The sequence below is a fragment of the Nerophis ophidion genome, linkage group LG03 (assembly GCF_033978795.1).
Source record: "Nerophis ophidion isolate RoL-2023_Sa linkage group LG03, RoL_Noph_v1.0, whole genome shotgun sequence".
Taxonomy (NCBI): Eukaryota; Metazoa; Chordata; class Actinopteri; order Syngnathiformes; family Syngnathidae; genus Nerophis; species Nerophis ophidion.
Window position 1 is genome coordinate 8,553,801 of NC_084613.1, and position 16,369 is coordinate 8,570,169.

Here is a 16,369-nt window from a genome sequence, read left to right on the forward strand (position 1 = left end):
AGCAATCAAACTGTGACATTAAAAGGTAAAACAAACCCACCCCGTCTCCGCCTCGGTCGTCACAGGCTTCGGCTTCTTCTTTTTCTTCCTCCCCGTGTCGTCATTCACGGCGTCATCTGCCTTCACCTCATCCTCCGGCGCTATCTGCTGCTGGTACTGCCGCAGCAGCTCGTCCTCGTCATCACCCCCAGCGCGCTCCGCCTCGTGGTCGGCAGGCGCACCATCTTTCTGTTTCCCCTTCTTGCTGGGCAGAGGTCGGCTGGGAAGCTCCCTCTTGCTCTTTTTCTTGGCTTTAGATGCTTGAATGTCTTCTTGGTTACTGCTGTTGTTGACGTTTGTGTTGTGCTGGGCCGGCGGCGAGTTGCCGTCATCGGGCTCGCCGTCCTTTTTAAGACGAAGATTCTTAAAAGTCTGGAGCTGAGGAGCAAAATACTTGTTTAAACTTTGTTGCAATGCACAGGATACATTACAGGGTTTCCGCAGGTATCAAAAAAAATCTAATTTAAAGCTTTTTAATGCAACTTAATGGCCTACTGAAAGCCACTACTACCGACCACGCAGTCTGATAGTTTATATATCAATGACCAAATCTTAACATTGCAACACATGCCAATACGGCCGGTCTAGTTTACTAAATTGCAATTTTAAATTTCCCGCTAAGTATCCTGTTGAAAACGTCGCGGAATGATGACGCGTGCGCGTGACGTTATTGGTGGTAGCTTACATGTTCTTCCAGCCCGATCCAAGCTATAAATAGTCTGCTTTAATCGCATAATTACACAGTACTCTAGACATCTGTGTTGCTGAACCTTTTGCAATTTGTTCAAATAATAATGGAGACGTCAAAGAAGAAAGATGTAGGTGGGAAGTGGTGTATTGCAGATGCCTTTAGCAACACAAACACAGCCAGTGTTTCATTGTTTGCATTCCCGAAGGTGAAGCTTTACAATGGAACAGAGCGATCAAGCGGACATGGTTCCCGACCACATGTCAACCGGCATGTTTCGGTGAGAAAATTGTGCTAATAAATCGGCTCTTACTGTAGACATGAGCGGAGCTTATGTCCTCCTGCAGATGCGGACTATTACCTTCTCCCACCGGAGACACTGGCGGTCACCGCACCTGTGGCCACACCCCTCCGACTTTCAGGTACCATATATCCATCCATCCATTTTCTACCGCTTATTCCCTTGTTGGGGTCGCTGGCGCCTATCTCAGCTACAATCGGGCGGAAGGCGGGGTACACCCTGGACAAGTCTCCACCTCCTCGCAGGGCCGACACAGATAGACAGACAACATTCACGCTCACATTCACACACTAGGGCCAATTTAGTGTTGCCAATCAACCTATCCCCAGGTGCATGTCTTTGGAAGTGGGAGGAAGCCGGAGTACCCGGAGGGAACCCACGCATTCACGGGGAGGACATGCAAACTCCACACAGAAAGATACTGAGCCTGGATTTGAACCCAGGACTGCAGGACCGGTACCATATAATCTCACTAAAACACTAATAACACAATAAGCAGATAAGGGATTTTCCAGAATTATCCTGGTAAATGTGTCTAATAACATCTCAATTGCTCCCACTGCCCTCGCCTTTTTTTTCTTTTAGTCCTTCACTCTCACTATCCTCATCCACGAATCTTTCATCCTCGCTCAAATTAATGGGGAAATTGTCGCTTTCTCGGTCCGAATCGCTCTTGCTGCTGCTGGCTATGATTGTAAACAATGTGAGGAGCTCTACAACCGGTGACATCACGCGCACATCGTCTGCTACTTCCGGTACAAAAGTTGCGAACTTTATCGTCGATGTTCTCTAGTAAATCCTTTCAGCAAAAATATGGCAATATCGCGAAATCAATCAATCAATGTTTACTTATATAGCCCTAAATCACTAGTGTCTCAAAGGGCTGCACAAACCACTACGACATCCTCGGTAGGCCCACATAAGGGCAAGGAAAACTCACACCCAGTGGGACGTCGGTGACAATAATGACCCAGTGGGACGTCGGTGACAATGATGACTATGAGAACCTTGGAGAGGAGGAAAGCAATGGATGTCGAGCGGGTCTAACATGATACTGTGAAAGTTCAATCCATAATGGATCCAACACAGTCGCGAGAGTCCAGTCCAAAGCGGATCCAACACAGCAGCGAGAGTCCCGTTCACAGCGGAGCCAGCAGGAAACCATCCCAAGCGGAGGCGGATCAAGTATGACACATAGAATGGACTTGTAATCCCCGTTTAAATAAGAAAATCTCATTTAAGTAGGCCTTTAAAACAATATAATGCCAATGTCCTACTGCATGGGGTTATTATATATACTGTATTTTCCGGATCATAGGGCACACCGGATTATAAAGCGCACTGCCAATAAGCGGGTCTAGGCAGGTCTATTTTTAAACAAAAGGCGCACGGATTACAAGGCGCATTAAAAGGGGTCATAATATTTATTTTTATTTAGTAAATGTAAAAGACTTCCTTGTGGTCTACATTTCATGTAATGGTGGTTCTTTGGTCAAAATGTTTTTTTTTGTTTTGTTTTTTAGTATTTTATTTAGTCACGTGAGCGGCAAAATTTAACCCAGCTAGGAAAATTTGTAAAAAAACAGGTCCATATAAGTACAGAGTGGATTCACGTTTATTATTTAAAATTTTTCATGAACATTTTTTTTTTTAATTATACTCGTTACATTGTTGGCGTAATGTTCTAATAAAGGTCCATATGAGTACACAGTGGATTACAGTTTAATATTTTACTTTTTTCATGACACACACAAAAAAAAAATACAATTAATAAAAAATTATTACTAAATCAAGCAAGCCCGGGGGCTGGGGACCACTGGCATAGAGGATGTTTTACAGATCATCCATCCATCCATTTCCTACCGCTTATTCCCTTTCGGGGTCACGGGGGGCAAGCCAATTTCTTACAGTTGCATCAGGATGCGCCGTTTTGTGGGCGGGTCTTCTTTACGTGGCTCACCATCGACATCGTCTTTTCCTCGCCATTTTCGTTGTAGCAGGTGTAGCGTGCAAGGACGGCACACCGGATTATAAAGCGCACTGCCAATAAGCGGGTCTAGGCAGGTCTATTTTCATACAAAAGGCGCACCAAATTACAAGGCGCATTAAAAGGGTCATAATATTTATTTTTATTTACTAAATTTAAAAGACTTCCTTGTGGTCTACATAACATTTACGTAATGGTGGTTCCTTGGTCAAAATGTTTGTTTGTTTTTGTTTGTTTTTTTAGTATTTTATTTGGTCACGTGAGCGGCAAAATTTAACTTAGCTAGGAAAATTTGTAAAAAAACAGGTCCATATAAGTACAGTGGATTCACGTTTATTATTTAAAATTTTTCATGAACATTTTTTTTTAAATTATACTCGTTACGTTGTTGGCGTAATGTGCTAATAAAGGTCCATATGAGTACACAGTGGATTCACGTTTAATATTTTACTTTTTTCATAACACACACACAAAAAAAAAAATTCAATTAATAAAAAAATATTTTGCGTCCCGGTACCAATCGAGCCCGGGGGTTGGGGACCACTGGCATAGAGGATGTTTTACAGATCATATTCAAGCCAATTTCTGACAGTCGCATCAGGATGCGCCGTTTTGTGGGCGGGTCTTCTTTACGTGGCTCACCATCCACATCGTCTTTTCCCCGCCATTTTCGTTGTAGCAGGTGTAGCGTGCAAGGACGGGAGTGGAAGAAGTGTCAAAAGATGGAGCTAACTGTTTTAATAACATCCAGACTTTACTTCAGGGGTCCGTGGTCCGTGAGACGTTATTTTGGGGCCCCCACCTTAATATGAAAGTTTAACGTGAGCGCGGCCCGCAGGTTTTATATGAATGGGGCTTGAAAGCGTTGTGTTATTTGGGTCCAAAATGGCTCTTTCAACGTTCTGGGTGGCCTACCCCTGCATTAGTGGAAAAGCGGCAAATGAGTGGAAACGACAGAGACGTTGGTATGGAGACGAGGGTTTTCTTACGTGCCAGGCTGCAGTCACACTGCGACACCTGTCCCGTCAGTAATAACAGTCCTTGATAACCTGGAACAATTCAAACCGTAATTTGTTTTTTTATTGTTTGATTTGCATTGCCTCACACGATGAAGACTACATATATTTCTATACGACGCCGGATAACACTACGGGAGCCGCCAATTTTTACGCTTTTTTACTATTATCCACCGAACGCCGTGTTGCTGTAGGGAGGAAAAGCGGAACGACACACATTGCGGAAACATTATTTTCCGTGCATCAGCTAATTACAAATATATTCCACAACCCCAAACATGTCTTTTTCAAAGTCTGCAGTGAAGAGAAGGGTTAGTGATGAGCAAAGACAATTCCAGGAAAAGTGGGAGATGCAATATTTCTTTGTTGAGCACAGGGGAACCCCGACGTGTCTTATTTGCACAAAGAATACAATTTGAAACGTCATTATACAACTAGACATGCTGAGGAGTATGAAACACTTTTTTGAAGAAATCTTTTCTTGCGACCCAGCCTCAACCAGACTCTGCATCCAGTGGTCCCCAGGTAAATTGATTTTGAGACCCCTGCTTTACTTCAATAAATAACAGAGCAGCATCTCCTCATCCGTGGCTCACTAGTGAAACAACAACGCCGGAAATGTGTCCAGTGAAAACCTGTCCGACCGTAAACTAAAGTTCTTTGGGTGAATAATGTAAACTCACCACACCGGTATGTTTTAGTGCTTTCATGGCGAGTTTACTGACAGAAATACTATTTTTCCTTGAATTGCTGCAGGGTATATATTATGCGCCTGCAAAATAATTAGCGCATGTTTAGTATTACCGCCTGGTCAAACTCATGACGTCATGAGTGACACTTCCCCTGTCATCATTTTCAAAATGAGTAGCTGATTTCAATACCGGTAATTTGAAAACGCATAAAGGGAAGAAGATTAAGAGCTATTTAGCAGGATTTAAGGTCCAAGCTTAGATCACACGCAAATTTTTACTGCATCCCTTTGGTAAGTGCCAGAATGAGAAGAGGTTTTAAAATAATTAGCGCATGCTTACTTCTACCGCATGCCTTTGGTAAGCGCAGGAGTGAGAAGAGGTTTTAAATTAATTACCGCCATGGCGGCAATTCAAGGAAATACGGTATGTTAGAACTTTACACAACTTTGTATTAGAAATGGCAACAGTGGAGGATGAATGTCCATAACAAGAAGATAGAAAAAAGAAGCTTATCGACTATGGCAGGGGTGCCCATTCCGTCGATCGCGAGCTACCAGTCGACCGCGGGGGGTGTGTCAGTCGATCTCCAGCCAGGCTTTTAAAAAAAGTAGACCTAAAAATTAGTGATCATCAATCTTCACCAAGACGTCACTTAAATGACATTCACGGTACCGGAGGGTCTTGTGAGATGACGCTGGCTGCTGCAAGATCATTATTATGAAAATATGACCGAGAGGAAGGCGAGAAACACTTTTTATTTCAACAGAATCTCGCGCCGTACCTTCCGTCAAAACTCTAAAGGCCGACTGCACATTTCCTATCTTCACAATAAAAGCCCTGCTTCATGCTGCCTGCGCTAACTAAATACAGAGTCTCGGAAAACTGGCGTGCACAAGCGATCCCTCAGAAAGCTGGCGTGCACAAGTGATGTGCACGCCAGCTTTCCGAGACTCTTATTTTGTTAGCGCAGGCAGCATGAAGCAGGGCTTTTATTGTGAAGATAGGAAATGTGCAGTCGGCCTTTAGAGTTTTGACGGAAGGGACGGCGCGAGAAATAAAAAGTGTTTCTCGCCTTCCTCTCTGTCATTTTTTCATAATAATGAACTGGCAGCAGCCAGCGTCATCTCACAAGACCCTCGGGTGCCGTGAATGTCAATCAAGCAAGCTACGGAATTTGCCGCCAATGTTTTTCTTGTAAAGTGTATGGAAGCTGGATGAATTAGATGCCAAAAACCAAACACTTTCATGTGGTATTGTACAGAAAGGACAACTTTTTTTCTCCTCCATTTGAAAATGTGGGCGTTATCATCATTACTGTTTGATTCCAATCAATGCAAGTCATCAGAATCAGGTAGTACACCAACTTATATTCTTGTCTTTGTGAAAGAAGGACATCTATATGTGTTACACATGCTTGTATTATCATTAAACACATTTAAGTTGTTTACAAAAATGTCTCTTTCATAAATAAATAAATATAAATGATATATATGTGGTTTGTGCAGCCCTTTGAGACACTAGTGATTTAGGGCTATATAAGCAAACATTGATTGATTGATTGATATATAAATGAGGTAGATCCCCTCGAGTTGGTCAATTGAAAAGTAGCTCGCCTGCAGAAAAAGTGTGGGCACCCCTGGACTACGGTGTTGGCAGGGCCTACAAAGGCGGACGTACGGAATTTTTCATGATTTATGCAGATCCCAAATACAGATCAGCAGGTACTAGAAGGTAAGAAAAATAATTGCATGATATTGTAAAACAAACCACCAGATATGTCTTACCTTATACACACACCATAATAATACTCCTATGTTGAAGCACAGTATAATCCGTCAAGCGGTGTGGCTTCATAGCTTACCAAAGTCCTATTAAAACATTTTGATGGATTTTTGAGCGCCGTGTGTAATGTTCTATATTTTCAACGGAACATATAACTTTTTTGTGTTAGCTACTTGAGTCATATTGCAGTCTACACTACATATATACTCGATATATTGCGGGTTTGTCTCTGTGCGATATAGAAAATGACTATATGGGGATATTGGAGTATACGTTCTCACGCAGTTGCTTTTAGCTGCGGGCATTAAACTGCAGGCGTTTCCCACTCTTTTTTGTCTCTCCTTCTCACAGAGACGTAAACCAAGCGCACCTTCTTTCACACGTCACGTGTGCAACATCACAAGCTGTGATGCTAACGGTGAGGTGCGGGTGGAAATACGAGACGGAAAGAGAGAGAGCGAGAAGGTGCGAATCTGGTAACAAATGGAGAAAGAATTAATTCCCAAAAAAACAGCACTGGGTTCTTTGTCCAGCTTCAAGCGGGAATATGTTGAACATTTATGCGGCCAAAGCGTTGCTATAAAAAGTAGCAGCACTGTTAATGTAGCATCATTTGAAAAGTCACCCGCTAGAGAATGAGGAGTGCTTGAAACTCTGCATGTCAACATGTCCGGCCGATGCCACACCCGCAAAAAGCCGAAGCAACCATTTCCAGATCGACACCGTGTGACCAAAAAAAAAAAAGTCAACAACGTCCGCAGGAACCTACCACATAGCGAAGGACGTACACTATTTGATTTCCTATTATGCAGCTTATTTTTATTTGACAGTTATTTAAATATATTGTGCGACATCATGCACAAAAGTGCACTTTTTTTGTTTTAAACTATTGTAGTGGCGTTCTGTACAAAAAAAGTGTTTTTTTGATATGTCATCTTACTGACATCGTTCACTAAAGTGCACTTATAGCTTGTTTTAAAATGTCTCTGACAATCTTGCACTTTCTGTTTTGAAAATGACATGAATGTTTGTGCCACTGCTTAATAAATACACTTATGGTCAATTGACTTAGTTGTGCTTTCCAACCTCCGCATGAAAGCTAAAAAAAAATGAGCATATATTAATGCAGTATGAAGAAGAATGTTTTAATGTAAACACATAAAATCATCATACTGCTGTGATTATATGCATCAAGTGTTCATTCAAGGCTAAGGCAAAATATGGAGATATATATGGTGTTTCGGGACATGGCCTAAAAATATAGAGATAATAAAAAAAAGGCTATATCGCCCAGCCCTAGTCTACACGTATCTCTTATGTGCGACTGCCATCATATTGCAGTCCGGAAGTATCCCTTATGTGTGGCTGCTATCATATTGCAGTCCGCACGTATCCCTTATGTGTGACTGCCATCATATTGCAGTCTGCACGTATCCCTTATGTGTGACTGCCATCATATTGCAGTCCGCACATATCCCTTACGTGTGACTGCCATCGTATTGCAGTCTGCACGTATCCCTTATGTGTGACTGCCATCATATTGCAGTCCGCACGTATCCCTTATGTGTGACTGCCATCGTATTGCAGTACGCACGTATCCCTTATGTGTGACTGCCATCATATTGCAGTCCGCACGTATCCTTATGTGTGACTGCCATCATATTGCAGTCCGCACGTATCCCTTATGTGTGACTGCCATCATATTGCAGTCCGCACGTATCCCTTATGTGTGACTGCCATCATATTGCAGTCCGCACGTATCCCTTATGTGTGACTGCCATCATATTGCAGTCCGCACGTATCCCTTATGTGTGACTGCCATCATATTGCAGTCCGCACGTATCCCTTATGTGTGACTGCCATCTAAGAATTTTGACCCTGATTACAGTACCATTTCCGGCCCGATTCTTACATATGGCTCCTTTAATGCCATTCAGGGCCTTAATTCTCACAAAATCAATCGAATGACTTTTAATGCGTTTAATGACCAGTGGAAGCCCCGTATAAACGAGGTCATGGAACGAAGAAAACTTACCACTATGCTTTCACTGCTTTTCTTTTTGGACTTTTTCCTACTCGAAGGATTCTCGAGCGTCTCGTCACATCCTTCCTGGGTCTTTGTCCAGTTACTCTCGCCTGTAAAAGACAAGTGTAACAGGTATTCTAATGGCAAGTACTACTTATTTATCGATGAAGTCATCATCCCAACACAAACCTGACACTTCAGTGGGTTACATGGCAACAGAGTGTTGTCGGCATGACGATATGAACCAACAACTTGTTGAATCTGCTCCACCAAAAACTACATGTACTTTCAGAAAGTAAATACATAATACCCCGTAGCCACAATGCTGAAACGTTTTTAGAGATGTTTGCAAATGTATTAAAAATGTTAAAAATAAGAAAGCACATGTACATAAGCATTCACAGCCTTTGCCATTCAGCTCAAAAGTAAAACCAAGGGGCATCCTGTTTCAACTGATCATCCTTGTGATGTTCCTACAGCTTAATTGTAGTCCATAGTTGATATCTATATATAATAGGGGTGTAACGGTACACAAACATTTCGGTTCGGTACGTACCTCGGTTTAGAGGTCACCGTTCAGTACAGTAAGAAAACAACAAAATATACATTTTTGGGTTACTTATTTACCAAATTTGTAAACAAAGGCATAAAATACATATACACACATGGTCCATCGCCAAGGTTAATGTGGTCAACATATATAAAATAAAAACTGAATAAGATAAGGCTCAAAATGGTTTCTTAACAAAACCTTTCTACATATAAAGTGCTTTTTTTGATTGATTGAGACTTTTATTAGTAGATTGCACAGTACAGTACATATTCCGTACAATTGACCACTAAATGGTAACACCCCAATAAGTTTTTCACCTTGTTTAAGTCGGGGTCCACGTTCATCAACATTAAACTGCCCCAAATTGTTGCTCAGATTAAATAAAATGACAAAACCTTTCTTCTACATACAAAAAGTGCAACATTAAACAGTTTCAAGTCAACTCAGCCTCGGATTAACAGATTGTTCTTCCACCATAGAAGTGGGTCAAAATCTAGTTTTTAATGCAATTTGGACTTAAATCTGCTGCTATAAAAACATTTGTTATTGCTTTAGCCCTGCCTGACTCGCCGAGGAGAGGCTGCTTGAATGTGGTGGCGACGCTTCAAATGGATTAGCATGTGTTATGAAAGTAGTGGACTGTTTCTAGTTTTATATTTTATTTATTTTTATTATGACTATTTTTTACACTGTGGCACTTTGAGGTTGTTTGCTCAATGTAAAGTGCTTTTTACAAATAGAATCTATTATTATTATTAGTGTATGTGTGTGTGTGGCCCTTTAATATGTGACAGCATGTGACGTCAGTGAGTGTGCGGGCGAGCGAGGTGAGGGAGCGGTAGGTGAGTGTGGGGACTGGCTAGTGTTTTGTTGGATTGGCTGTGTGCAAGACCTAAATAAAGCCACGATTTGCAACTAATCGCCGGACTCTTTTTTTACCCTGGAGTCCGGAGATGTGGAGACCCACTGAAGAGTGAAGGGTGTTGCCCCCGAGAATACATCAGCCCCTGGAGGAGTGTCTCCCCTGCACTCCTCGAGCCGGAAGCAGGAAAGGTGCAACACATGTTTAACATGTTGTCAGAAGCAGCTGCTGAACAATGTCGGCAAATCTCCGTCATCTATTGATGTATCGCGCAGCCAAAGTGTTCCCAAACGGGAGATCTTAACGAGGCAGGAGGGTCTTCCAGCTCTGGGTTTTACATGTTGTCCTAGCCCGGTCGCTGCAAGCATGTGTACTCGTTCGGTACACGTCCGAACCAAACCGAAACCCCCTTACCGAAACGGTTCAATACAAATACACGTACCGTTACACCCCTAATATATAAAGTTCCACATTTGACAACGCGTGGCAGAGCAAAAATCAAGAATGAAGTCAAAGGACTTGTCTCGAGTGACAAATCTGGGGAAATATATCTGCTGCCGAGAACGTACCAATGACCACAGTGGCCTCCATCATCCGTACATGGAAGAAGTTTGGAACCACCAGGACTCTATACTGAGCAATTGGGGGATAAGGGATCTAGGCAGGGAGGTTCCGAAAGAACCCGACGGTCACTCTGGCAAAGCTACAACTTTCTTTTGTGAAGAGAGAACAACCATCTCTGCAACAATCCACTAATCAAGCCTGTGTGATATAGTGGCCAGGCAGAAGCAGTTTTTAGTAAAAAGTTTGCCAAGATGCACTGGAAAAACACTAGTAACACAATCAGATAAGGGATTTTCCAGAATTATCCTAGTAAATGTGTCTAATAACATCTTAATCGCTCCCACTGCCCTCGTCTTTTTTTTTCTTCACTCTAACTATCCTCATCCACAAATCTTTCATCCTCGCTCCAATTAATGGGGAAATTGTCGCTTTCTCGGTCGGAATCGCTGGCGCTGCTGGGGTCCATAATTGTAATCAATGTGCGGATGTGAGGAGCTCTCACACCGGTGACGTCAAGCGCACATTGGCTTCTACTTCCGGTACAGGCAAGGCTTTATTATTAGCAACCAAAAGTTGCGAACTTTATCGTCGATGTTCTCTACTAAATCCTTTCAGCAAAAATATGGCAATATTGCGAAATGATCAAGTATGACACATAGAATGGACCTGCTATCGCCGCTTAAATAGGAAAATCTAATTTCAGTAGGCCTTTAACCCTTCCATTATGTTGAGGGTCAATTTGACCCATTTCAGTTTTTGTGTTTATCAAAGTACTGGTTATCCTTTGTTTTTCTTGCTGAAATTTGGTGACTTTTCCTCATATAGGGTCATGAACTGGTGTGTAAAATCTGGACACTTTGTTGTGTAGTGGAATGTCTTGCAGAGTCTGTATACAAAGATGATGTTGCGGGTCATTTTGACCCAGATACTTTGATGTGGGTAAATAGCCAAAATAAACAAGTCTCTTTGATGTACTTTTTACTTTGATGTACAATTGTTTGTATTTTGATTGTCTCTGAGACCCAGAGCCAGGTGTGTGAAGAGAGGGAACTTTCTCACACTTGTCCTGGTCACTGTTCTCATGTCATCTCTTTGACAAACTCACTTAAAATGAGCTCCAGAAGGATGACATCTGAGGAGACAAGGACAAGTGTGAGAAAGTTCCCTCTCTTCACACACCTGGCTCTGGGTCTCAGAGACAATCAAAATACAAACAATTGTACATCAAAGTAAAAAGTACATCAAGGAGAGATGTTTATTTTTGGATCTGAACAGCTATTTACCCACATTAAAGCGCCTGGGTCAAAATGACTCGCAACATCATCTTTTTATACAAACTCTGCAAAAACATTCCACTACACAACAAAGTGTCCAGATTTACACACCAATTCATGACCCTAAATGAGGAAAAGTCACCAGATTTCAGCAAGAAAAAGAAAGGATAACCAGCACTTTGATCAACACAAAAACTGAAATGGGTCAAATTGACCCTTAACATAATACAATTGGAATACAAAATGTATTGTATGTCACTTTCCTAAATGTTTATATAACTTAAAATAAAATTGTTATTGGTTTAACCTGTTTTCTTGACTGTTTTGAGTGCATTTACACAGTACGGGTCAAAACGACCCGCAACATAATCAATGTCATTTTTTGCAACATAATACAAGGGTTAAGTCTCATCTTAAAACTCATTTGTATACTCTAGCCTTTAAATAGACCCCCTTTTTAGACCAGTTGATCTGCCGTTTCTTTTCTTTTTCTCCTATGTCCTCCCCTCCCTTGTGGAAGGGGTCCGGTGGCCATGGATGAAGTACTAGCTGTCCAGAGTCGGGACCCAGGATGGACCGCTCGCCTGTATATCGGCTGGGGACATCTCTGGGCTGCTGATCCGCCTCCGCTTGGGATGGTTTCCCGCTGGCTCCACTTTGGACGGGACTCTCGCTACTATATTGGATCCACTTTGGACCGGACTCTCACGGTTATGTTAGATCAGGGGTGTCAAACTCAAATACAGAGTGGGCCAAAATTTAAAACTGAACAAAGCCGCGGGCCAAGGTTGAAGAAATTAACCTTTTAATAGGGACCCAAACAAGTTTTGCAATGAATATTGAACAAGCACGGTGGAACAGGGGTTAGTGTATCTGCCTCACAATACGAAGGTCCTGAGCAATCCTGGGTTCAATCCTGGGCTCGGGATCTTTCTGTGTGGAGTTTGCATGTTCTCCCCGTGACTGCGTGGGTTCCCTCCGGGTACTCGGGCTTCCTCCCATGGAACAGGCAGAGCTTATATAACGTAATCAACTTTAAAAAAACTAACGGAAAAAAAACAGGTGGTATATTAAATAAAACCTAATTTAAAAAGATGAATGCCTCTTTTCTATTTGCAGCCTTCTGAGGCAAATATCAACATTAACTTTTTCCGCAGGCTAATAAACTCGGAAATAAAATAAAAAATTAGGTGGGCGGGGTTTGGTGGTAGCGGGGGGTGTATATTGTAGCATTCCGGAAGAGTTAGTGCTGCAAGGGTTCCTGAGTATTTGTTCTGGTATGTTTATGTTGTGTTACGGTGCAGAAATGTGTTTTGTCATTCTTGTTTGGTGTGGGTTCACAGTGTGGCGCATATTTGTAACAATGTTAAAGTTGTTTATACGGCCACCCTCAGTGTGACCTGTATGGCTGTTGAGCAAGTATGTGTGTGTGAAAGCCGCATATATTATGTTACTTGGCCAGCACGCTGTTTATATGGAGGAAAAGAGGACGTGACGACATGTTGTAGAGGACAGTGCCTTTAAGGCACGCTCCCAATATTGTTGTCCGGGTGGAAATCGGGAGAATGGTTGGCCAGGGGAGATTTTCGGGAAGGGCACTAAACTTCGAGAGTTTCCCGGGAAAACCGGGAGGGTTGGCAAGTATGAGTATTAGCGGTGAATGTGGTGTTATCGGCGGGCCAGCTCTAATGTTCATTTGATATTGCCTCAAGGGCCAAATGAAATTAAATTGGCCCGCGGGCCAGAGTTTGACACCCATGTGTTAGATCCACTATGGATTGGACTTTCACAATATCATGTTAGATCCGCTCGACATCCTTCATTATCCATGCGTTTGTTACGCCTCGTCTCGATTACTGTACCGTATTATTTTCGGGTCTCCCCATGTCTAGCATTAAAAGATTACAGTTGGTACAAAATGCGGCTGCTAGACTTTTGACAAGAACAAGAAAGTTTGATCACATTACGCCTGTACTGGCTCACCTGCACTGGTTTCCTGTGCACTTAAGATGTGACTTTAAGGTTTTACTACTTACGTATAAAATACTACACGGTCTAGCTCCATCCTTTCTTGCCGATTGTATTTTACCATATGTCCCGGCAAGAAATCTGCGTTCAAAGGACTCCGGCTTATTAGTGATTCCTAGAGCCCAAAAAAAGTCTGCGGGCTATAGAGCGTTTTCCGTCAGCGTCTTTAGTGGACAGAATGGAGCGAATTTTAGCGATATTACGGAGATGAAAGAAGGCCGTTTTAGTAACCCTTTTAATGTGTGCCTCAAAGGAGAGAGTTGGGTCGAAGATAATACCCAGATTATTTACCGTGTCGCCTTGTTTAATTGTTTGGTTGTCAAATGTTAGAGTTGTATTATTAAATAGAGTTCGGTGTCTAGCAGGACCGATAATCAGCATTTCCGTTTTTTTGGCGTTGAGTTGCAAAAAGTTAGCGGACATCCATTGTTTAATTTCATTAAGACACGCCTCCAGCTGACTACAATCCGGCGTGTTGGTCAGCTTTAGGGGCATGTAGAGTTGGGTGTCATCAGCATAACAGTGAAAGCTAATACCGTATTTGCGTATGATGTCACCTAGCGGCAGTATGTAGATGCTGAAGAGTGCTCTATGTCCCACTCTCCCTTGTGGAGGGGGTCCGGTCCGATCCGGTGGCCATGTACTGCTTGCCTGTGTATCGGCTGGGGACATCTCTGCGATGCTGATCCGCCTCCGCTTGGGATGGTTTCCTGCTGGCTCCGCTGTGAACGGGACTCTCGCTGCTGTGTTGGATCCGCTTTGACTGGACTCTCGCGACTGTGTTGGATCCATTATGGATTGAACTTTCACAGTATCATGTTAGACCCGCTCGACATCCATTGCTTTCCTCCTCTCTAAGGTTCTCATAGTCATCATTGTCACCAACGTCCCACTGGGTCATTATTGTCACCGATGTCCCACTGGGTGTGAGTTTTCCTTGCCCTTATGTGGGCCTACCGAGGATGTCGTGGTGGTTTGTGCAGCCCTTTGAGACACTAGTGATTTAGGGCTATATAAGTAAACATTGATTGATTGATGATTGATTGCTTTCGGTCTCCTAGGGGAGGGGGAGGGGGGGGGGGGTTGCCCACATATGCGGTCCTCTCCAAGGTTTCTCATATTCATCATTGTCGACGTCCCACCGGGGTGAGTTTTTCCTTGCCCTTATGTGGGCTCTACAGAGGATGTCGTTGTGGTTTGTGCAGCCCTTTGAGACACTTGTGATTTAGGGCTATATAAATAAACATTGATTGATTGAATGACTAATTTATGGATTATTAATAATTTGTGAGCAAAAAAGAAGAACTCACCTGCAGGCATCACCGGAGTCTCTCATTGATTTAGCCACGTTAGCTTCCGAACGCGAGCTAAACAGAGCAGGATGACGTCACGTCTACGGGTGCCCGCTTGGCACAGAAAGCTAAGCTAACAAGAAGGTAAGCCGAGGCGTAACTCTCCAACATTGTGTTCGGTACTAAGCAACAACTCGCTTGGAAAATTAAAGTCCATAAATATGACAGCGTTCGTGTTTGAAAGCTTAGTCAACAAACTGCACCACAACATTGGAGTGTTTCAAACTAGCCTCCGTGATTTCTACGATGCACTTCCGCCCGCTTTCCGCAAACATCGTCGACGCCGTTTGCTGGTGGATTTATCGGCGTCACTTTCGGCCGAGTTTTTAGTCTCGGTGTAGTTTATTCGGGTATTTAAAAAAAGGGTAACTAAGTATTACGGCTCAGTCGTTGAAATGGCTACGCGGGGAGACGCGTCCCAATTCTTCGTCGATTTATTTTTTTTAATTCGGCCTCGCCATTATGGGTGCGACACTGCCCTTCCCCCCCTGCAGGATAGGAGTGCAACTGCAGCCGTAAGAGTCATAAAATCTGCCTTGACGCGTTTGGAGGAAGAAGTGAAGTGTGAAGTGAATTATATTTATATAGCGCTTTTTCTCTAGTGACTCAAAGCGCTTTACATAGTGAAACCCAATATCATTCAAACCAGTGTGGGTGGCACTGGAAGCAGGTGGGTCAAGTGTCTTGCCCAAGGACACAACGGCAGTGACTAGGATGGCGGAAGCGGGAATCGAACCTGCAACCCTCATGTTGCTAGCACGGCCAATTTTTATTTAAAAAAACATTACAATATATGTATAAAAAATATACATTTAGGCCTACACTCAGTTATGATCCTCGGGGACCCCAAAGGGTTTTGGTCAGAAAAAATACAAAAAATGTGTCATTATTCAATAGTATTATTTTTATTATTATTCAAGTTTTAAATATCTAGATCAACATTAGGGAAAAAACACAAATTATGCAATATTTTCACCCAATAACTTTTTTAGGTGAAATATTTGAGATTATATAAAAATTGGAGCTTTAATTATGGATTTTGATTCATTATTATTTTTTGAGCAATGACACTTAAAAACAAATCTCACTAAAATAATTGGGGATCCAAAAGTGTCCCCCTCATTAAAGTGTTAAAAAATAAATTATACCTTTTTTTTTACTGTTTACTTTTAGCACAATAATCTTGAAGTGAACTTCAGATATAT

At 42.5% G+C, this 16,369-nt stretch overlaps 1 protein-coding gene across 1 annotated transcript in view; it reads right to left on the reverse strand.

The window, feature by feature from the left end:
* Nucleotides 1-15,612, reverse strand: part of ahi1 (Abelson helper integration site 1) — a 75,813-nt gene extending 60,201 nt beyond the window's left edge. The window contains exons 1-3 of the mRNA XM_061894159.1: nt 15,123-15,612; nt 8,541-8,641; nt 41-417 (exon numbers count right to left, since the gene is read on the reverse strand). Coding sequence (XP_061750143.1) covers nt 41-417; nt 8,541-8,641; nt 15,123-15,132 — 488 coding nt within the window. The 5' untranslated portion in view covers nt 15,133-15,612. The remainder of the gene's footprint in view (nt 1-40; nt 418-8,540; nt 8,642-15,122) is intronic.
* Between the last annotated feature and the right edge of the window lie 757 nt (nt 15,613-16,369).